At 38.3% G+C, this 22,690-nt stretch overlaps 1 protein-coding gene and 1 long non-coding RNA gene across 6 annotated transcripts in view; one reads left to right on the top strand and one right to left on the bottom strand.

Moving 5' to 3' along the window:
• Window positions 1–22,690, bottom strand: part of CPB1 (carboxypeptidase B1) — a 73,712-nt gene that overhangs the window by 6,990 nt on the left and 44,032 nt on the right. For 4 of the 5 annotated variants that reach the window (XM_068692392.1, XM_068692391.1, XM_068692394.1 and 1 more), the window contains 8 exons: window positions 15,302–15,377; window positions 12,691–12,815; window positions 10,849–10,948; window positions 6,597–6,698; window positions 5,904–6,005; window positions 3,591–3,701; window positions 3,392–3,482; window positions 2,552–2,754 (listed from right to left, as the gene is read on the bottom strand). In XM_068692392.1, the coding sequence (XP_068548493.1) occupies window positions 2,552–2,754; window positions 3,392–3,482; window positions 3,591–3,701; window positions 5,904–6,005; window positions 6,597–6,698; window positions 10,849–10,948; window positions 12,691–12,815; window positions 15,302–15,373 (906 nt within the window). In that variant the 5' untranslated portion in view covers window positions 15,374–15,377. Of the gene's footprint in view, window positions 1–2,551; window positions 2,755–3,391; window positions 3,483–3,590; window positions 3,702–5,903; window positions 6,006–6,596; window positions 6,699–10,848; window positions 10,949–12,690; window positions 12,816–15,301; window positions 15,378–15,482; window positions 15,610–22,690 lie in introns of those variants that run through there. The other variant, XM_068692390.1, reaches the window with a different exon arrangement.
• LOC137861243 (uncharacterized) lies at window positions 1,365–21,540 on the top strand. Its single transcript, XR_011099487.1, has 4 exons — window positions 1,365–1,663; window positions 6,871–16,128; window positions 17,490–17,535; window positions 18,222–21,540. It is a non-coding gene; the product is annotated as an uncharacterized lncRNA (long non-coding RNA).

The raw sequence follows: 22,690 nt of genomic DNA, 5'->3' as shown, positions 1-22,690 counted from the left end.
ATGTCAAGCTGCTCACTGAAAGAGATAAGAAATTGTAGTTATATTTCCTATAATTTATTACATATGTCAGAGTAAAAATAATATTTAAGATAATATAATGGCACTATAATTTTTGCTTCTTCATTTGACAATTGACTTATGGTCCTCTTATTTGCCTGAACAATTTATATGAAAGGTTGAGAATCTAATTTTTCAGATTTCCCTAAATTCCAAATCTATATAGTAAATTTAGACATGAAATAATGATTGGCATGCAACATAATATCTCTCTTTGTAGGTGTATCATTTTAAGCAAATACAATTGTTGATGGAAAATTCTTAAATTTATTTAGTCACAACTCAGATTAATGTGCTTTAGTTATTTGAAGTAGCCTGAAAAGCTGCACTTTTGAACCTGACCCAGAGCTTGTGGAAGTCAGCATTTTAATTCACTGGTGTGGGAGTGAATTGGGATCTTTTTGTTTAATAACCCCAACTATAGGCAAGCTTGATTGGATGATACTCTGATCTTATTCTTCAAAAGGACTTTTGGCAAGAAAAAAATCTTTTTAAAGTAAAATACTACAGAAGCTGAACCTCTCTGGGACCACACTGTCTTTTTGTTGGGATCACCAGTAGAAGAAATGTTTTCCTGTAATTAAGACATGAAAACACCTCAGTGGGTCACCTTGTCATGATGGTGAGGTTCATGATTGCTTTGTAAAGGAAAATAATGGAATGCCGTCTGGGATCATTGGGCTCAATATAAAATATAAGGTAAAGTGACAGTGAAAAGACTCACTTATGAAATTAAATCAAATGGTTGAAGAGAAATATACAGTTTGCATTCTTAAGCATTCTTAACTTTTTATGCTGAATAGTAATTGTAGACTCATTCTCTATGGCAGGAAGAGAATTCTTACTGCTCAAAACTGCAGAACGATAGGGTGATTCATTAAATCGTATATTGGAGTAGAGCATTGATAATACAAAATTATAATTTGATAAAAGAATGTGAAAATGTAGAAAAATCACATAAGTTCTTATTGTTAAGGATTGTTTTAATGGATAGGATTTACTATATTTTTTAATACTGGGCTGTTGATGTAAACTTTTTTGATTTAATACTGTGAGAAACATGCTGTACTTTTAGTTATGTTTCATCACATTTGCTCTTGGTTCAAATAGTTGGGCAGAATGTCATACAGTTTTTTAACACATGGGAACTTTGTGATCTTGACAATAAAGCAGCTCAAGGTTTTTATGTTGTTTATTACTTGAGACTGAACTGCAATGTGTGAAATGTTAATACTTTTGTAAAAACTGAAGACAAGAAGTTACTTTAGTTCCCTGGAATAATTACAATTAAAACCTTCTGCAAAATAAATTGAGAAGGCAAAATTTTCATGTAGATTTCGTCCTCTCTTTTTAGGCTGTAAAAAAATGCAACAAGAAACTTCACTGTTGGCCCCAGCTTTCATTTGTGCTTTGAAATTATGACATCTACTTGGGAGATCATAAATCTGTCAAGCCTCCACAGCAGACCGGCACACTTAATATTGTTGCCTTGGATGCCTGTTGGCAGCATCCTGAAAAGAGGGGGAATCAAGATTTGTTTGTTTTGTTTTGCTATGCTGCTTTCCCTGCCAACAGCTTCTAGCTGCTATTATGCCAAAGAACTGAGGTAATTTTATTATTCCTGATTGTTGATTATTGGCCTTATAAAATGTTTGCAACTTTTATATAGATTTAATATTTTTAACCTCACTCTTTTTTTTTTTTTCCCTAGATTATACTGCAGACTGTTTTATCTTATGTAAATGGTACTAGGGTGTGTCCTTAATCTTGGATAGATAAAAGAGTTGTTGTAACTTAAAATACAATATTGATCCCCTCTTCTTCCACATAAAAGGTGTGTTTCAGTTGAGGCCTCTTTAGAAAGGCCTCAGAACTGATTTTATTTTTCCAACTGTTCTGTGTGTAACTGTTTTTAGTAACAGTTTTGACAAAAACGTCCTCATTTTTCCCTAGCTATTTCATCCTCATTTCAGACGACTATAAACCATCACTGCCAGGTCCTTCTCTGCCAGGCAGCTTTCCAACCACTCATCACCCAGTGGTTGGGGTTATTGTGCCCCAGGTGCAGGACCCGGCACTTGGCCTTGTTGAACTTCATAGAGCTGACCTCAGCCCATCGGTCCAGCCTATCCAGATCCTCCTGCAGAGCCTTCCTACCCTCAAGCAGATCAACACATGCACCTAACTTGGTGTCATCTGCGAACTTACTCCGGGTGCACTCGATCCCCTCATCCAGATCATCAATAAAGGTTAAAGAAAGCTGGCCCCAGTACTGAGGCCTGGGGAACTCTACTGGTGACTGGCCTCCACCTGGATTTGACTCCATTCACCACAACTCTTTGGGCCCGGCTACTCAGCCAGTTTCTAACCCAACAAAGTGTATGCCTGTCCAAGCCAAGAGCAGCTAAGTGCCTGAAGTCTTACAGACCTAAACAGCGAGTGATTTTTTCTTATTCTTTTCATTATATCAAAATGACAAAGAGCTTCTACTTACCAGTTCCTCATAATTCTCTGGGTATTTGTAAGTATATGAATAAGGAAACAGTAGCAGCTGGGAATAGGAGTGAATAGTCAGATATGCTTTGATTGTAGAAAGATGTTCACGAATAAAATCAGCCAAAGCCTTGGTCTCCTTTTCAGACTCAGGTGCAGAGCCACAGTAAGTGGACTCACAGGGTCTTCTTGAGGCCCCAATACCTGGAAAAAAAATAGTAAATTTAATGAATATTTAACAAAAATGTTGGTTGTTAAGAGAGTGATTCTACACCACTTTCATAAATATGACTTGGAAATCCTACTGACACACACATATCAGAAGAGAGAATTTCTTCTTGCATAGTTAAGACACTGGAGAACGTGACATAGTATTAAGTAAATATGCTCTGTAGTATGTATTGTGTGCATATGGGAAAAGACATGAGTATTGATGCAAAGCCCTACTTTGTCTAAATGTTTTGGAAATCATTTGCTTCAGTACTTAATCTTTTCCTTGCATATCTCCCTCAGCTCTAAGATGCTTCCGGGAGCCAGTGAGGTGAGAACCACTCAAAAGGCACCCCTCTCCACTGAGTGAAACCAATCAAAATAGAACTATTCTGGCTTCTGTTCTGAACTCTTCTGTTCATGGAAGTAGCCATACTGATGACACTAGTAAACAAGGACTGTTTTTTCCCCATATTGCCCCCAAATTTAATACAAGATATTCTACAGTGCTATATTGGTGATCTTGACTCAAAAATGAGATGGACCAACATGTAGGAGAAAACCTATAATTAAATATTTTGGCTATTGTATTCCTGTATGATTGTTGCAGCAACTGTTAGGAGACACTTACTGCACCAGCCAGCATCAAAATTCCGGTTGGGATCAGTACCAATGCAAAAGCTACCAGAATTTTTAGAGCGTGTCTTTCTCCACATACGGTCCTAAAATAAAATGGTGAAATGCAGATCAAAAGTAAGAAAAGTTTTAACCATTGGCTTAGACAGCCAGATTTTTTTATTTTTTTTTTTGAGAAAGAAGAATGTACTTACATTTGTCCAAGTGTAAATGTAACCATCAATATTAAGAACAGGCAAAACATAGAAGTCCAGGTTGTTGAGAAGTCTGGTCATGACATTATCTTTTCCATAGGTCTCAACAGCCTAGTTGGAGAGAGTTAGAAAGAATTGATGATATCTTTATGGGATGAAAACATCTCCTGTATGCATTTAAATGCCTGGGTCTAGATCAGGAATTAATGTGGTGGGCAAAGTCATGCAGGTCACTCCACCGTGTGAAGTGGCAGCTCTGATGTTACATATACCTAGATGATTTAGACTGACTCATACCACACTGCTGTTGGAGAGCCATCTTACTTTGGTGGATAAATTACATGCTAAAGCAGTGTTGATTTTTGAACAGGATAATAAATCCCTGGGGAGAGATTACCATCTACTAATTTCTTGTTTAAAGACAGAACAGAGTGCCGGTCCATATATCTTTACTACATCCTGTCAACTTAAAGGTTTGTTTTTATTTTAAATTATTTATTTTCAAATCATTTCCTGTTTTTGGTATCTGTTGTATAGACAAATTTCAGAACTAACAAGAATTAAAAAGCATATTTCAGAGAACATCCTTACACATTTCCAGTCATAATGTCAGGTACATGTATTATTAGGGTGGCACATTTTTTCTTGCACTTTTCCAGTCACATACATTGAATAATGTACATAAGAACATATCCTGATTGCTCATGACCTGGCACTATGTATGCTTGTTCACAGATTTAAGTCAATGTCAACTGAATTTCCATTAATCATGGAGATTTGCTCTAAGAGGCTTGGTGAGCCCATGATTCCTTTACTCTATACAGGTATAAAGGAAAACATAAGGAGCAATGCAATGGAGAATGGCATCTATTTTCCTGTAACTAGGAAGCAGACAAGTTGGATAGAAAAGCGATATTAGATCACTAGAATTTACCCCCCCCTTTTTTTTATTGTTATTTGTTTATTGTTTTTTGCCTTTTTTTTTTTTTTCTTTTCTTTCCTTTTAGATACATATGATAATCTACCTTGCTCATGTTTTTTCTGTAGTTTTTGACTTTTATGTCTAGAAGCAATCCCAGGTGAACCACTGATGGTTTTCAGAGGACTGTGCTTTTAAAGTGTTCCTACCTATCTACACTTGAATCCACTGTGCAGAGCCTCTGTTGGTGTCAGGCACATCCATGAATTAAGTGATCATCTGGTAAAAATGTCAGCAATTCACATCACTACAGCTGTGAGAAAAATGGTAGCACATAAGGCTGTCTGCAGCCTTTTTGGGAGATAATGAAATAACATTCCCATTGACTCCACTGACATGTCACTTTCAATTTCTACTACTCATTACACAAAACCGCATGGCTGTCTGGGAAGATGGAGATTGTACTTGCCACCAATGTCTTTGCCAGCATGGCTTATTCAAGTACTTTGGCTTTCCTTTATTTGGGTTTTAAATTCCAGCTACTCATTCTGTTTGTTTAGTTTCGTTTTAAATCTTCAAGCAGAAATTGTTACAAAATTTGAGATTCGATCAGTAAGCTGTTCTGATAAGATGATCGATTCCCCGGCCTTCCCCTCCCCACCCGAAGAAGAATGTACCTATTTTCTTTACAGAAGACTGTGCAATGTTTGATAACTCCCACCTGCTTTATATTGGTGATGGTGAGAAGGAAAAGAGATATGAGGTAATTTTTTTCATTTATGGCCTGAAGCGTCCCAGCCTGAAGTGAAGCCAGTTGCACCTGTGAGGCTTTCTTGAATATATTTTAATGTTTTAGAAGCCATTCTGTGCAACTTAACATGACAGCTCAAAGGGAAATATACACATTTCCCTATTCCTAAGTGGAGTTTAGGGAGCTTAAACTATAATCTTCCTCCTCTTGAGTGCATTCCTCAGTGCATTCTGACTGTGCTTAGCTGAGGGTAGGTTTCCATCATTCCTGTTGTCCTACTGAGAAAGACTGCTTGCAGGGAATCCAGCACCTGGTTCTGGAGAAGGCAGCTATTTTGACACATTTGGATGCTTTCTGACATGTCCCTGAACTTTCCCTTTTTCCTGTTCGTTATGACTATGTAAAGAACATGACTACATAACTATAGTATTACTAGACTTGTTTACTTGTCTCTCACCTTCCTCTGACTACAGGTACAAAGATGAATTTACAGACTATAAGTAACCTTTTTAGTTGTTACTTACACATGCTCACATAGTCTTAAGATGCTCAAAGATTACAGGGCGAGATATTAAGATCTAGTTTAAGTAGTTAAAAATAGTTGCGTTTTGTAAAGCACATTTTGATTGTTAAGCTTACTGACTTCTTTCACAAACCACTGGCAGAAAGCAGGGGAGATCCACTCTCTTGCATGGAAACCACAATCCATAAAGATGGCCTTCTTATTTGTACCACTTTTTCCCAACTATGGATAAAAAACAAGATAAAACAGATTCCAAATGAGATAATTTGTATGTAGAATAAGTCAGACAGCATGTTGACCTAAAGAGTGTGAAACTTCATATAAATGTAGCATTCCTTGATTAAATGAAAGTCTATGGAGTGTTCTCAACTGTAGCTGACTGTGATATTCAAGCTAACACCATACAATCATAATGATTTTATTTGTATTAATGCAGATAAGCCTTCTCTCCCACGATTATTTGATTATTCTGCACTTATATTTCCTGTAGTGTTTCTAGTAGTTGGTCTTGTTTGGTTGGATAAGAGATGCTGATGCAATTTTGGGTGAATAATCTTAATTCTCTCATCCGTATTTAATTAATTGTATCTTATTTTTTCATAAAAGTTATTCCAAAAAATTGTACCTGATGAAGATACAAACAAATTTGTTGTTGCTAGATAGCCCAACATTTATAGATCCTGTTAGAGCAAATGGATTTGCAAATGCCAGATGGAGAGATTATAGAGATAGACCATTCACATGGCTCACAGGAGTGTTGCTAAATTTATAGTATAAGTAGTGCACAAAATATAGAGAAATCAAAGCACTTACCTTGAGAAGGTACATTGGCCGTCCTTCATATGTTTCCCCAATTACACTTCGAGAAACAAGGTCTGGGTTCTGAGCAGTAATATCCTCAGTCCAAGCAGCTATCTGTTTAATAAGGATATATTTTTAAATAATAGAAATTAATAATTTATTGATGTCTCTGTCCTCAGGTCCAGAGTAACTAGCCAGAAGAGTTTATAGATTTCTAAGAATTAATTCCTACTTAAACTAAAGTTATATATCGTGTTTTTTTTGTTTTTTTTTTTTTTTCCTCCAGTGACCATGGTTCATTGCAGACATCTCAACCTCTCAAGTTATTGCAATGACTGCCTGAATTAGTATTTTCTGGTATGAATTTATCTAGCACTTCATGTCATTGGAGTCTGGTTGGTGGATTACAAAACCTTTTGAATGCTGACCCTACATAGGATTTAGAGATTATGGTCTTGTCATCCCTTAAACTTACTGCGAGTGCACTCGATCCCCTCATCCAGATCATCGATAAGATATTAAAGAGGACTGGCCCCAGTACTGAACCCCAGGGGACTCCATTAGTGACCGGCCTCCAGCTGGATTTGACTCCATTCACCATGACTCTTTGGGCCCAGCTACCCAGCCAGTTTTCAACCCAATAAAGCATGCGCCGGTCCAAGCCATGAGCAGCCAGTTTCTTGAGGAGAATGTTGTTGGAAACAGTGTCAAAAGCCTTACTGAAGTCAAGATAGACCACATCCACAGCCTTTCCCTCATCCACTAAGTGTTTCACTTTGTCATAGAAGGAGATCAGGTTCGTCAAGCAGGACCTGCCTTTCCTAAACCTATGCTGACGGGACCTGATCACCTGGCTGCCCTGTAAGTGCCACATGATGACACTCAAGTTAATCTGCTCCATGAGCTTCCCTGGCACTGAGGTCAAACTGACAGACCTATAGTTCCCTGGGTCTACCCTCCGTCCCTTCTTGTAGATGGGTGTCACGTTTGCTAGCTGCAAGTTGACTGGGACCTCCCCTGATAGCCAGGACTGCTGATAACTGATGGAAAGTGGCTTGGCCAGTTCTTCTGCTAGTTCTCTCAGTACCCTTGGGTGGATCCCATTTGGCCCCATCGAATTGGGTACATCTAAGTGCTGTAGCAGGTCACCAACCATTTCCTCGTGGATTGTGAGGGCCACATCCTGCTCCCTGTCCCCTTCCACCAGCTCAGGGTATGGGATACGGGGTATCCAGACAGCAACTGGTTTTGATGCTAAAGACTGAGGCAAAGAAGGCATTAAGCACCTCAGCCTTTTCATCATCTTTTGTAACTAAGTTTCCACCTACATCCGGTAAAGGATGGAGATTCTCCTTAGTCCTTCTTTTTGTGTTGATGTATTTGTAAAAACATTTTTTGTTGTCTTTAATGGCAGTAGCCAGATTGAGCTCCAGATGAGCTTTGGGCTTTCTAATTTTGTCCCTGCACAGCCTTACAACATCCTTATAGTCCTCCCGAGTGGCCCATCCTCTTTTCCAAAGAGTATAAAACCTCTTTTTTCTCCTAAGCTGAAGCCACAATTCTCTGTTCAGCCAGGCTGATATTCTTCCCCGCTGGCTTGTCTTTGGGCATGTGGGGATAGACCACTCCTGAGCTATTAAGATTTCCTTCTTGAAGAGTGCCCAGACTTCCTGGACTCCTCTGCCCTTCAGAACCGCCTCCCAAGGGACTCTGCCAACCAGTGTCCTGAACAGTTCAAAGTCAGCCCTCCAGAAGTCCAAGACTGTGGTTTTACTGGTCCCCTTCTTGGCTTCTCCAAGAATGGAGAACTCTACAATTTCATGGTCACTCTGCCCAAGACAGTTTCCAACCCCCACATCTCCCACCAGTCCTTCTCTGTTTGTGAACCGAAGGTCTAGTGGGGCACCTCCACTGTCAGGCTCACTAACCAGCTGCGTCAGGAAGCTATCTTCCACGCTCTCCAGAAACCTCCTAGACTGCTTTCTCTGGGCTGTGTTGTGCTTCCAGGATATGTCTGCGAAGTTGAAGTCCCCCACGAGAACAAGCGCTGATGATTTCGCAACTTCTGTCAGCTACTCTTCATCAGTCTCCTCATCCTGGTTCGGCGGTCTATAACAGACCCCCACCAGGATGCTTGCCTTGTTGGCCTTCCCACTGATCCTAACCCATAGTGACTTAACCTTATCATTCCCAGCCTCAAGTTCCACAGCATCAAAACACTCTCTAATATAGAGAGCCACACCACCACCCCTTCTGTGCTGCCTGTCCCTTCTGAAGTGCCTATAGCCAGACATTGCAGCACTCCAGTCATGAGAGTGGTCCCACCACGTTTCCGTGATGGCAACCAAGTCATAGCCTGCCTGCTGCACGATGGCTTCCAGCTCCTCCTGTTTGTTACCCATGCTGCGTGCATTAGTGTAGATGCACTTCAGTTGGGCCATTGCCTTCTCTCCCAGCCTTACCATTGTTATCCTTGGCACAGCTCTAACAAGCCTTGTTTCAGCCCTGTCCCCCTTCTTACCTAGTTTAAAGCCCTCTAAATGAGCCCCGCCAGCTCCTGGCCTAGAATCTGTTTTCCCCTTAGAGATAGGGACCCGTCTGCAGCCATCAGGCTGGGTGCCGAGTAAAGTGCCCCATTGTCAAAAAAAACCACAAAATTTCTGTGTTGGCACCAGCCTCCGAGCCATGTGTTTATCAGGTGGACTTTCTGTGTCCTCCCTCCCTGCCACCGTAGGGATAGACGAAAACACCACCTGTACTCCCACTCCATCCACTAACCATCCCAGTCCCCTAAAGTCCTGTTTGATAGTCTTCAGGCTTTTCTCCTCAATGTCATCACTGCCAGCCTGGACTATCAAAAGAGGATAATAGTCAGAGGGGAGAACCAGGTTGGGAAGCTTTCTGGCAATGTCCCTGACCCTGGCCCCAGGGAGGCAGCAGACTTCTCTACAGGTGGGGTCAGGCCAACAAATAGGGCCCTCTGTTCCCCTGAGAAGGGAGTCGCCTACAACAATCACCCTTCTTTCTGTCTTGGTGGAGGTAGTCCTGAGGCGTGGAGTCAACTTCCTTGCCCTAGGCACCCTCCTCGGTAGACCTTCTACCTCTTCTTCACCTACCGGACTCTCAAGCTCCAGGGCCTCAAATCTGTTGTGTAAGGGCACCTGGGAAGGGGAGGCTGGCAGGAGGGGGCTTTGCCTGTGATGTCGAGCTTGTCCTTCAATCTATTCATTATTTAAGGGAAAGAACTAGCCTTTATTATTTTAATATTTGAGCAGACTCCCTTTGTACTAGGTGCCTTCAGATGTTCACAAAAAAAGTCATCACATCCATACAAAAAAGCATTTCTACCCAAAGAGTCACAAACTAAGACAGGAAACAGCAGATGGATCTAGACAGACTGGCAAGGGAACATTAGATATAATAGTCGACACTATGGATGATGGTGTTTTATAACCTTAGCAGAGTCAGAGAAGCTTTTGTTCTTATTTTTAGATATCCTTATAGAAGCAGGATTTAATTAATGAATCATTTTTATGAGAGTTCTGGAGGAGGAAAATTATTTAGTTCTGTATGTATAGTTCTATATATTTCTATATACATGTAGATCTATAAATATCACCCGGTGAGAAAGCACAAATTTTATTGTTTGAAAATGTAACAGGTAAGCCAAAGATCAGCACAGAAATGAAAGGTTCTTTCAAGGAAAAACAGGAAAGAGATATTCTCATACTTGTGAGTATGCAAGTATGCGAGAATTGCGGGTTGCATACTTGCAACTGTGATGCAATGGATTAAGGAGCCGCTGCAAAGATGTAAAGTGGGGGATGACATGGTCAAGACTATGTGTCAGGAAAAATCAGCATGGCTGTGAAGAAAGGAGGGAGAGGGGAGAGCTTATGGTGGAAGATGAAGATCTACAGTTGTGTCAGGGGATAGAATCAAGTTGTTGCTGAAACACTTTTTAACAGAAGAGATAGGAGAAAGAGGGAAAAGGAAAGTAAATTGGTAGTGAAGCATGTTAGCCTGCCCACTGGATTTCTGCCAGAATTTCCCACAACTCTGGGAGCAGTAGAGAAAATATTTATAGGTTGTGATGGGTTGTGCAGATTAGCTGTGTAATGAGTGAAGGAGAAGAGAGAGAGTTTGGAGAAGGAGTTATCATATTAATGGATGGAACAGAAGAGGAAAAGGGGAGAAGGCTGGAAGAATATCAGAAGCCATTCTGATGGCCAAGTTACCAAGCTGATGAACTTCCACACTTTACCTGTTCCCAGGTGTTGTACTTTTCATAGCTGTGACTGGTGCTACGAGCTTTGCTGTCAAACTGAGCATCCAGTGCAGTCTTCAGGTTGTTGATCAGAACTCTGCAATAAGCCACCATGAAAAGTGGAAAGAGAGACATGCACTTTACTAGCAGGAAATCAAGAACCAGTTAGATATTTAAGAATCTGCCCAGAATTAAGGCCATGTTGAATGTGAAGTGAAATATGGGGGCCTGATTTATGGCCCCCATTTGAAAATAACACAGTAGGTTCAAGTTTCAACCTACTTCCTGCCTCATCCTTGCTGACAATGTTTGTGGAGCAATAGCTTCATCCTAACTATTACCTGCCTACTTAATGCCATCCCAGCAAACCTCCAGGGTGCCAACAGTTTGATTTAGGAAGAATGCTGAAACAACAGAATGTAGGAAACCAGCTCTGCAACTGAAATCAGCCTTCTTTCCTTCGGACTAATCTCATGTTACCAGATTGCCTCTGCCTTGAGAGGAAAAGAACTCTTTCTTGAATTGTTGGCACTGAAAGACAGACTGCAGCACCATCCTGCAGCAATGCTGAGATGTTTGCCTGATTAATTTCTTTGTTAAACCAAGCTTCCAAAGTTTAGATGCATGTTGCGGGTGGCATGATACATCCTCCAAACTACTTTACTACTTGTAAGGTGGGCTATTAAAGTAGCAACACACCACAGTAAGAAAAATGCAGCATCCTACTGCATTGGCTGAATTTCTCCTGTTCCTCTTTTCCTGGGGCTTATACAAAGGTATACCTCATCACCGAGCATAGTCTTGAGAACCTTTTGCTAATATCTCAACCTTGGCTATCAAGGAAATGAACTTTTCTAATGTTTCCAATGCTTGTCTTAATATTCTTACAAATTTTTACTCGTTCAAGATACATGTATGTCCTTGATCATCTGTGATTTGTATGGAAGAGCAGGAGGCCAGTTTGTGAGGCACCACCAACCTTCAGAACAAACAGTGCAAATGACTACACTGACATTTCCATGGCACTGTAGCTGCACTTCAAAAGAAGTGTAACTGCTTGGATTGTCACAAGGACACTCCACTAAAGTTTGTCAGGGACACCTTCCAGACATTATGGCCCTTGTTGCAATCAAAAGATTTGTGCATGGACCTGAGGGAGTTCAATAATGTCATAAGAAAAACTAGCATATGTATAGTAACTCCTCCTTTGGGTAATACTTCTGGGTATTACATTTTGAAATATTTGAGCTTAATTGCTCTTTCTTTGGAGAAATCACTGTCATGGATCTGCTATATGACTTGTGTCCAGTTCTCTTCACTCCCTGGGTCCTTCACCAGCAGCTGTCTTCTTTTTTGTCATCAGTTGTTGTGTTTTTGTCCCTCTAGCTATTGTTTTCTAGCTTAGACAACTCAGTGAGGAGCCTCTCATGAATGCTCTTGGGACTCACCATTTTCTGGCTTCAATTCACTCATAGTATCATGTGAACTTTTCTGATGCGCTTTCTGGCTCTTTCTAGACCTTTGCTGCATTTTGTCTTAATGGTAAGCCCTTTTTGTCCCCAGCGCACTGCAGTGAGCTTTCACCTTGGGGAAATGTCTGATAGTAAGTTCTTGCTTCTGGTCTCCTACCCCTATCAATATATCACCTTATCCCTTTAATGAAGAGCAGGTACAGTCTGTTTGAACTGTCACAGGAAATCTGAGTGCAGTAGAGGCATCCACAGGAGGCAGAAAGTTTGTGACAGGAAGATGAGTTGACCAATAATGAAAAGATTAAACACATTTTACCCAGTTTTTAATCTCCTCCCACTCAAAATACAGTAGTGAGAACAAACTTACCTATACTCCACTTTGTTTTCCTTCAAAAGATGTTCAACCTCAAAAACCTTGTCAGCTTCAACTCGGAAATCAACTTGCATTTTTGGCTTTACCAGCGTGACATAGTCTGGCTGCCAAAAATCAACCTGAAAGAAGGCCAAACAAATATATGAACTAATAAATAAATACATGTGGCTGTGAGTTTTAGGTAAGTGTATGTGTAATAGTTATGTTGACTGTGATTAGTACAACAAATTTAATTCCTGTATTACACTGAATTGGTCTTGCTTGACAGAAATATCGACCTAAGTTTTAAACATAACTTGATTAACAAGATTTTATTTGATCCTCCAATTTATACGGCAGATTTCTGGAAACAGTGGTGACAATTTCACAAATACCAAGTATTAACTTGATTTTTGTGTGTATTCCATTTTTTAACTTTTATGTTACTTAATAGGGACTGCACTGATCTTGCACGGTGTCAAAAATCAGTGCTTAGTTTTCTGACTAGGGATGCTCACACCTATAAAATCCAACTCATTGACTCATTGTAAAGATGATCTTTATATTGCTAGTAGATGTGGCATATAAATTCACAGAAGACCCCAGTCTGAGACTGAACAGTGCAGTGTTAGTGTTGTGCAGATATTGAGCTCCACCTCTGACCAGTTACTAGTTGCAAGTGCATACATTTGTACAGAGTACATGTTTGTACGTTTGACTCTAAACAGTATACTTTGCTGGAGTAAAGGTTGCTAATCCAAATAAGGGTATTTAAATATACCCTCTCCTTGGTGTCTGAACAAAACATTATCATCTTAGAATTAAAATAATATAAGCAGAGAGCAAGATCTTCTTAATGTTACAATAAATTGGTAATCCCAGTTTAAGACAATTAGAATTTTCTGATAATTGATATAATTTACTTCATTTTATTTTTGTTATCACCTTCTTTTGTTTAATACTCTTTAATGCTTTGATCATACTAAGTACCTTACCATTCCTTACTTTTGGCTTAGTAGGACAGTTGTAATCTGTTATTTCAAGTGTGCCATAAAGGTGTTCTTGTTTTCAAAATTGAAACAGAAGAAAACAAGTATTGTTGTAAATCAAATGGAAGGTAGCTCTGATATCCATAAGAATATTCTGAACTTCATTTGAAAGAATCTGATGCAAAGGAGAATGGAATTTTAGAACATATGGAACATTGTCTGCTCTGAGTATCCTGAACAGTCTTTTTCTATTACTACAGCATCTGAACACATATGGATTTCTGAATGCTGTGCAAAATTTATGGTTATCTTTATGACTTTTTTCATTCTTTGTACATGTTCTATTTGAGGTGTTCGTATATAAGCATTAGACAGGAATGGCCTCCCAGCTATAGTAGAGGGAGACTATGGCTATTTACATACTTTACATATATCAGCTGGGAAAGACTGTTGCCTGTATAAGTATTTTCAAGACTCATTTCACTGAAGTTGGTATGAGGAGTCTGCCTTTGAAAGATGCTGTTTAGTTCAGAATGGATAAATGACAGTGCTATTACTATTTCAGATATTATTTCAAGATCTCTAGATTAGAGACCTATTAAAAGCCAACAGGAACAAAGCTGTTTTACCATCCTAGTGCCTTTTCAGCCTTTCATCTCCTAAAAGTAAATGAAATTGGGGCTGGTAGGCATATTCAGAAACCATGAAACTTTAAGTGAGATGACTATTCCAGTATATACTGCTACATCACTCCTAAGTGATTGTTTTGTACAATAATGGTAGCTCAGTAATCTTTTCTTTGGTTAAAAGAAAACAATCTCTTTATCCTACAGACTTGGAAGCAAACGTGGTATATTACTTTTCTTAATACTGGCAGCAACATACCAGTAGTATGTTCTTCTATAGAGTACCGGTTCAGCATGCTATACTAGCCTGCTGCTGATAGTTCTCCACATCTGCACTGCATTAAAAATACCATCCTTTCATGCTACAGATAATGGTGTCTTTTTCACCAACAGCTATTTTACAACATCAAAGCTGAAGAGAAATATTGAAAACACATTTGCTGTCTTTATTGTTTTTTCTCATGTCATTATGTCATCGTATATCTACATCAAGGTCACTATGAAAAAATGCAGCTTGGTTTGAGAGAAAGAAAACTTTAAAGCAAAGTCAGTGAAGAAAAGATGACAGGAGAGGCTAGAGGCCAAAGAAAAGTTCAATTTGTTGGGAGCACAGATTTTTAGATTATTTTCATGAACAAAACGTTTTGCCTATAATGCTAAAAATTCTTATACTTGGAAGTTCCATGTTTAATCTAATACATTCTTGAAAGAACTCTACAAGGAATATATAATTTCAAATTAACTTATTTAATTAATAAATCCTGGTGGGCACTTTGATGTTCTAGCTGGGTTAACTGGACTTTCTAGGAAGGCATTGGAATGTATTTATGTAACTAGCTTTACCGCCTTGTCTGTTTCTTCTGAAGAAACAGTCCTAATGCGATGAATGGATTAGGCCTTTATTTCAGTAGCATGTTTTTTTTTAATTTATTTATTAAATATTCATTAATTGAGGAAAACAAGAAACATTCTTTATGCATGCAATAGAGCTCCTTCCTCAAGTTATTTTACCTGCATTTTGCTGGCAAGGGAATTGATGATTTCCACCTGGCCCTCATTCTGTAGAATCACACGAAACACCATATGGCTGAAAGGAGAAAGAAAGGTGGATTTTAAAAAGGTAGGTCAAATGAAAGTCTTTTAGCTTATGGAGAAGAAGGTCTGCAAATATAAACTCTGTGTCATTACATACCCATCAAAAGCAAGATTGTTCGGATAAGCAGACACAGCTGCAGCACCCAGGAGAACCAAGAAGGCCCACATTATTTCAAAGACGAAAACCACATTTTCAGTTCTTCTAGGCTGCTTTTATAAATTTGTTTTGTCCTCCTTTTTATCAAAAATACACCAGAACAACCCACTAATCAGCTGACTGATTATTCCTTTGGCCATGTTTTATTTGCATACTATTTCTAATGTTTGTTTTAATTCACACCTGTGAAAACAGCTGAAACTCTCAAAGGTGTGGGGGGAGAGTGCTAAGGAATCTCACTACTTGAGCTGAATAAACTTGTGATTTGAGAAACTTAATTTAATTTTGTTCTTTTCTGTTATTTGTGGAATTTTTAATTTATTTATTTTTGTTCAAAATTTGGGTGCTGGATTACAACCTTTATTTACTTTATACTTTTTATTTTTATTTATTTACTGTATTTATTTACTATATTATCACCTTATGTAATGGCAGACATCTATAAGATGTTGTTGCAGCGTGATCAGTCATCTTAATCACACCGCTCTGTCTCTTTTCCCAAATGGACTGGGGCTGACTGACAGAGGAAGAGGAAATACAGCTTGGACGTATGAATCATCCTTTTTTTTCCCAACAAAGGGGAAAGGTACTAAACTTGTTCACTGCTCAATTGCCTCTCTCCAAGTAAATCAGATGTCTGCAGAACTGAAGGTGTAGAAATTTCTAGTCACAGTAGAGTTGTACACGTACTTCACATAATATATTCACTGATTCTTGCATGTTCTCTAATTTAGTCATGTGAGAATCAGAGGTAAACATCTTTTAAATTAACTACAGTAGGAATGACCTGTAGGCCAAGATAGTATAAAATGTTGTCACACAAAAACATTTTTATTTTTTCCTTTCATGTTGTGCTTAAAATGTCTGAGAATAGTGGATTTGTATCATGCTAAGTGCTTGCATCTGCTTAATTTTCATTAACTTGTACTTGGCATTAAATGTTACATTAATTGTCTGCTGGTGCTGTGACCTGAGGTGACTGATGTTTTTGAAAGGCAGCCCCTAAAAGAATCAGTGTATAAATATATAAAAAATGAAAATTGAGCTCAATTCTGTTACACCTAAGAGACCTGGTAGATTCCAGGGTTTCAGACACAGACAATCTTGAAGATGTTTTCTGACACCATGTCTGCTATTTTGCAGGAATCTGCATATATGTGTTTAATATAATGTGTGGAAATGAAATATATTAGTCTCAGAATAAAAGATATAGTGACAGTTTCAAAGTGCAGAAAGTTGTATTGTTGATGACCATTTTAAGGATGACTGTGGCATCAGACACTGCACTTTTAAAATGAGGTTCTCTGGAGTCAGCTCAGTAAAGCTGCAGCAGCCTAATATACAGAGTATCCAATAAAAACGCTTTAAAGATCAATGTACCAAAAATGCAGCAGTTCATACTTAACAATATGACCCATGATAAATATGTTCTTAAAAGGAGATTCCAAAACTACTGAACCTGCTTATTCAAAAGCTGTGTTTGCCAAATCATACAGTTTGAACTTACTTTACAATTAATGACCTAATTTGTAGCACTGCAGGCTCTTGCCCTGCAATAATCTTAGTGAAGTCTCTAAGAAGGATGACAGCAGGAGTTATTCTGACAGAATGCCAAAACAATACTGCAAAGTCTTCAGAAACTTCAGTTTAAAGTTGATGAGATCTACGGAATTAGATAAAATGGTCTGGTCCCATGAACACTGCAACAACAATAATGTGAAGCTGATCAAGCCCAGATCTTGCAATGAATAAATGATCATAAGAAGTAATCAAACAAATGTCAACATTCCCTGTTGAGCACTGAGAAACATCTTGGAAATAGAAGACTGCCAGATTTCAATGTCTGAGTTTACTTTTAAGATATATAATTTTTTCATGCAGTTGGAGATATATATATACATATATATATATATATATATTTTTTTTTTTTTTTTTTCCTTTTTCCAGTCACTGACACAGCATTAGTGCCATAAGCTACTGAGCTGGTGAGCTGGTAAGAATTTCTGAATATTATAATTTCTGATGACAGTCTTTTCTGTTTCCATCACAGACTAGGTCAAAAAGGAATCAACCAAACAATGACCTGGAATATTATTTAAATTTTTCATTTTGCATCTCAGGATTGATGGTTAACTGTTAGATGAGCTCATAAACTAGCTCTAAGCACTGTTTGTTTTTTTTTTTTCTTCCCAACTGTATAATATTTGTATGATAAAGATATGATAAAGAAGTGATTTCTTCGGTTTTAGGAATAAAAATACTCTGGTATTCCACTTGAAAAACTTATGAAGGTTAAGTGCAAACTGATAAAAGGAAAAAATATGCATCAGGGTTACCATTTCAGAAGCATCCTTTAAAGAAGCATTCTATTAAAGCCTTTCATCCCATTTGTTGTCAAACTGAGTCCAAAAGTCTGATGCCAAACAATACCTCTTTTTCTAGGAATTCTCAATATTTATAGATATCTTGAATCAGATAGTTTGTTGACCTATTAAAAAAAAAAAGAAAAAGAAAAGAAAAAGTCTACTATCTTTTAGTCACAAAATATTGCCAGTTTTTATAATCTTGGACTGACAAATTTGCCTTCTTAATACTGTTTGATATTTATTAATTTCCAAAGCATCAGTGAGAAACTTCTCGATGCCCAAATCATAACCCTGTTTATGTATGTCTTCACAGAATCACAGAATCATCTAGGTCTCGATGTCATGTAGCAAAATCCTAGCATGTGCTCCAGACCAGCCACATGTGTTTGAATTATGGGGACCCTCTCACCACCATTATTTAGTAATATGTTTTTATGGCTAATATTAGTTTTGAAGAGTGACATTATTGAATATATTCTGAAGACCTCTGAGAGTACTTTGAAGATGCTGGGATCAGCAGAATCACTACTCCAAACTTTGCTGGTATTTTCTTTGTATTTATATATTATTTATATAAATAAACATTCGTATTTATATTTATATATGTATATATAATTTATATTATTTATATATTTATTTTATGTATTTATATATTATTAATATTGCATCTTGTAATTCATCAAAGGATTTTTCAACTTGTGTGCCTTCGGACATGCTTATAGCCTACTGTTTTGGTAGCTATGTGTAGGTATCTTCTCCCTCACCCCAATTATACATGTAGATGCAGTTTAACATGTGAGCAGGAACTGGGAGAGGGAAGAGTGAGAGTGATGAGGTCTAGGCTAGGGACCACAGAGGTAGGTCTCATGACTTAGGAGTGTTTATACTTCTGCTATTGACTCATCAGGTGAGAAACAAAATGTGTAATTGTTATTTTGCAGGGTCAGTGGATTCTTGCAGGGTACCTCCTGTGGGATTTTTTTTTACCATTGTTTAGGATTAAGAGTGAATGTATTCCAGCTTTATCATATGACCACTGAATGAATGGCTTAGTGTTCAGAAAATATTTTATATCCTTAGCTAGAGGATGTTTGTGCATTCTATTTGAATTCCTACATGCTTGAAAAGAGTGTGAAATATACTGAAATATAAGCAATGTATTGGCAGTGCCAGAATTCCCTGAAGCCAAGCACCGAGAATCTAACTGTTTAGTGCCAAGCAGAAAAAAGACATTTAACGAAGCATTTAGGACTAACCTCACAGCCATTTGTTATGGATGTCTTCTGTTTAACTAGCTTGTCCTTGGGATGCCATGTACAAGGCTGTGGTGGATTCTCATACTCGAGCATACTCTGGCATCTGTAAGACTGGCTGCATCATGGCAGGACTCAGCAACAGCTCAAAGATCCAAAAAACTTAAGGTCCCTCCCCTTAAAATTCTTAAGGCATTGAAATCAGCACGTGGCGTGTAGTGAGACATCATGCCTATACTGAACAGATCATAATCTAAAAAAGTACAAGAATAACCAGACACTCAGCACCTTACTGATAGGAACCAGGTCTTTCAACTTCTTGCTGTATCTGATGAGTTTCTTTTCTGGTATGGATCAGCACACCATTTACACCTATATAATGTTTCCATCAATGCCAGAACCAGATGCTGCTGAAGTGGGTGCTAGAGCTATACTGTAAGGAGATACAAGAGTATCTGCCCACTGCTGACATCTCTCCAGGATATCTAATATGGGTTGTTAGCACATTGTCTTTCTCAGTATTCCTCAGTTCCAATTCTGGGCTCCACAGGGGGCTGAGGGTAAATCAGGCTGTCAGTGTGCAATCATCCACTTCCAGTTTTAACATATGGATTTAGACAGGCAGACGAATCTCCATTTCATCTCATTAAATGTGATCCAGATAGTGATGTTGTGTTGGAGCTAACACAGCACAGCAGGGTGACCATGAGTGGGAGTAAAGAGAGATTAAATGTAACGGGAGAGTCTAGGCTGCATCAAAAACACCAGCAAGATAGGTTCAAGGAAGAGAGTGGACTGAGTGCAATGGCTCTATTCCACACTGAGGCTTAACTGAAATTCCTTTTTACAGCTTGCTGAGTAATTTACTGTTCTGTTTTGTTATTTGTGTGTATTGTCCTTCGTGGATGAGGTAAATCATGAACATTCTTCTCCTGTATAGCTTGTTTGTGATCTTGATAATGTTTGTTTGTGACTTGATAATGTTTGAAGCTTGTTTGTGACTTGATAATGTTTGAAGCTCAGCACTTAGATACATTACCTTCAGCTCTGAATGATTTTGAAATCTGGTGCCCTTTGCTGAAAGGCAGGTTGTATCAACCACTGCTAGACCTGGGAAAAGGTCAGGGAGTTCTACCATTTCAGAAAAACAAGACTGTAGAAATGAACAAATTTTCTTAGTCTGCATTTAGTGAAGAAAGATAAATTTACAAGCTTCAGAAGAAAGTGGAACTCCACTGAAAGCAAGGAGGCTTCAGCTAATTATCTGTCTTCAGTAAAATAAGTTCCCTCTTCTTTTTTACCACCAGAGCTTGGAGATAATTTGGTGGTGTCATATTGTTAAACATACAGACTAACAAAGAAAAAACTATGAAACCAAAAAGATAGATCAAGTGTTACAAATTAGGTATTCTGTACACCAATTTGCTCATTTAACAATATGTTCCCTTTCAAAAGACTCATGGTTCTTAGTTGATAAGAAATGTTCATTAAACTCTTCCCAAAGCAACTTGTTTGACTAATAATATATACTGGGATGTCATTATTAAAACACGTTAGTTGCAAAAATCATAGCAATAGCTCGTTCACTTTAAGTGTACGGGGTAGTAAATTAATCTGAACAAATTAATCTTGGCACTGTTTGTTCTTCTGTGAATATGTAAGTAAACAAAGCTCAAATTTAGAGGAGACCCTGTCTGATTTAGGCATTTTTATTAGCTATTTGTGAGATAGGAAAAAATAATGAAATCAAATTCATGCTACTGAAGTGTGTGGAACCAAATCTGATTGAGGCATGGATTTCTGTCTAGACAAAAAAGCTCCTTTTATTCACAGAAATAAGTCAATGGCTAAAGACAAAACTGGGCTTCTCAAGAATGAATAATTTACTATTTTTCAGTAACTGGTAGACTTCACAGTATAAAGAAAAAAACATATGGAGTGCAAACAATTTTCTCATGTAGACATAGTGTAATCTTATTTTCATGAATTTGTCTGGAAATTAATTCAGTCATGCAATTCTGCTAAATTTGTATGAAAGTGGTCTTGTCAAGGAAAAGAAGCAAGCTGTGGAACATAAAACAGCAATGTTCCTGGGAAATACATTGGTCTATACATGTAGAAATGTTTAGGCATTAGAGATGATAAGATAGTGGCTTTAAATTCGGTGTCCAGATTCTGCTGTATTATGCTCATGCAAGTCTGTATCGTTAAATTGAATTGTTCTTCCCCTCTTCCCAACCCCCCTTTTTTTTAATGGTGGAGTATAATTGAAACAATATTATTTTTACCAACTTGGTTAGAAGCAGTTTATAAAACTCTACATTGTAATACAGCTATCCCAAACACTGGGACTATGCAGGTCCAATTTCGGACAGAGGCTTTTTGCTACTAATTTATGGCTGCTTCTTACTTGTGTTTCTCTGCATTTCCCACTCTCCAACCCTGAAATCACATCTGCTGGGAAGGGGTGAGGGAGGAGAGAGAGAGACCATGCTTTGATCTGCTACCTCCTGAAACATCACATCTACCTGAAATCCTTATATTTTATGTGAATTATTTAAACTTTTTCTCAAAAAAGATACATTTTGATGTGGAAATGTTGCTGTAGTGCTTCATGGAAGTAGTTCAGAAGGTATCCCAAGGCCCTGTGCTCTGTTCTCCAGCTGGTATGTCACAGCTGTGATGCTCTGTGACTAAGGGCTCCAGCAATGCAGTGCAGCAGCTCAGCTGCTGGTTTGGTGCACGTGTCATCAGAAGGGATGTGATCTGGTCAAGGAGCATGGCTGGATATAAAATATACAAATATACACAGTTATGTATGAATATGGAATACATATGAATATACATGTATTAATAAATAAGTTATAAAGAGGAAGTTCCTCTCCTGGTTAGCTGTTTTTTTGTCTATTCAGCAGCAGAGTGCTGATAGGAAGGCTTAGGAATTCTTTCCCCCTCTTTTGCTGCCATTTTTTTTCCTGCCATGTAAAATTTGTTTTGTTGTTGTCGTTGGTGTTAAATCTAATTAATTGATTGATTAATATCTACAGTTCCAGAAGTGATATATAGGCAAAGGCAGTTATGTACTTAGTGGCAGTGTAAGTTGTAGGTGAGGGAGTTGACTAAAAGCACTTCTGGAATTTTACCTAGGTCCAAGGGGACAATAAGATCTGCTTTTCCTTATCCTATCATTGTGATCTGATTTCCATTTTGAATGGAAAAATCCTATAAAGATTCATTGGTCCTGCTGTGCAGAGCTTCATGATATTTAAAAGAAGAGTAGATTTATAGGCTTTCTAAGATTTTTTACAGATGGGAAGTTTGCATTTGTCTTCAAGGTGAGTTATAGTTCATACTTTTCTTCTTGTAGAATTTGTAGGAGCCTGTTGGGATGGTGACATTTCCAAACCTGTATAATACCTCTGTGCTAATAAATGGAGCACGGAGCTGCGATGCCTAATATTTCAGGCTTTTGAGCTCATGAGTCTATGTGGCACAGGGCAAAGCACTGCAATTTTGATGCAAACTTGCT

The sequence above is a fragment of the Anas acuta genome, chromosome 9, assembly GCF_963932015.1.
Source record: "Anas acuta chromosome 9, bAnaAcu1.1, whole genome shotgun sequence".
Classification (NCBI taxonomy): Eukaryota; Metazoa; Chordata; class Aves; order Anseriformes; family Anatidae; genus Anas; species Anas acuta.
This window is presented reverse-complemented; position numbering and strand designations above follow the sequence as displayed.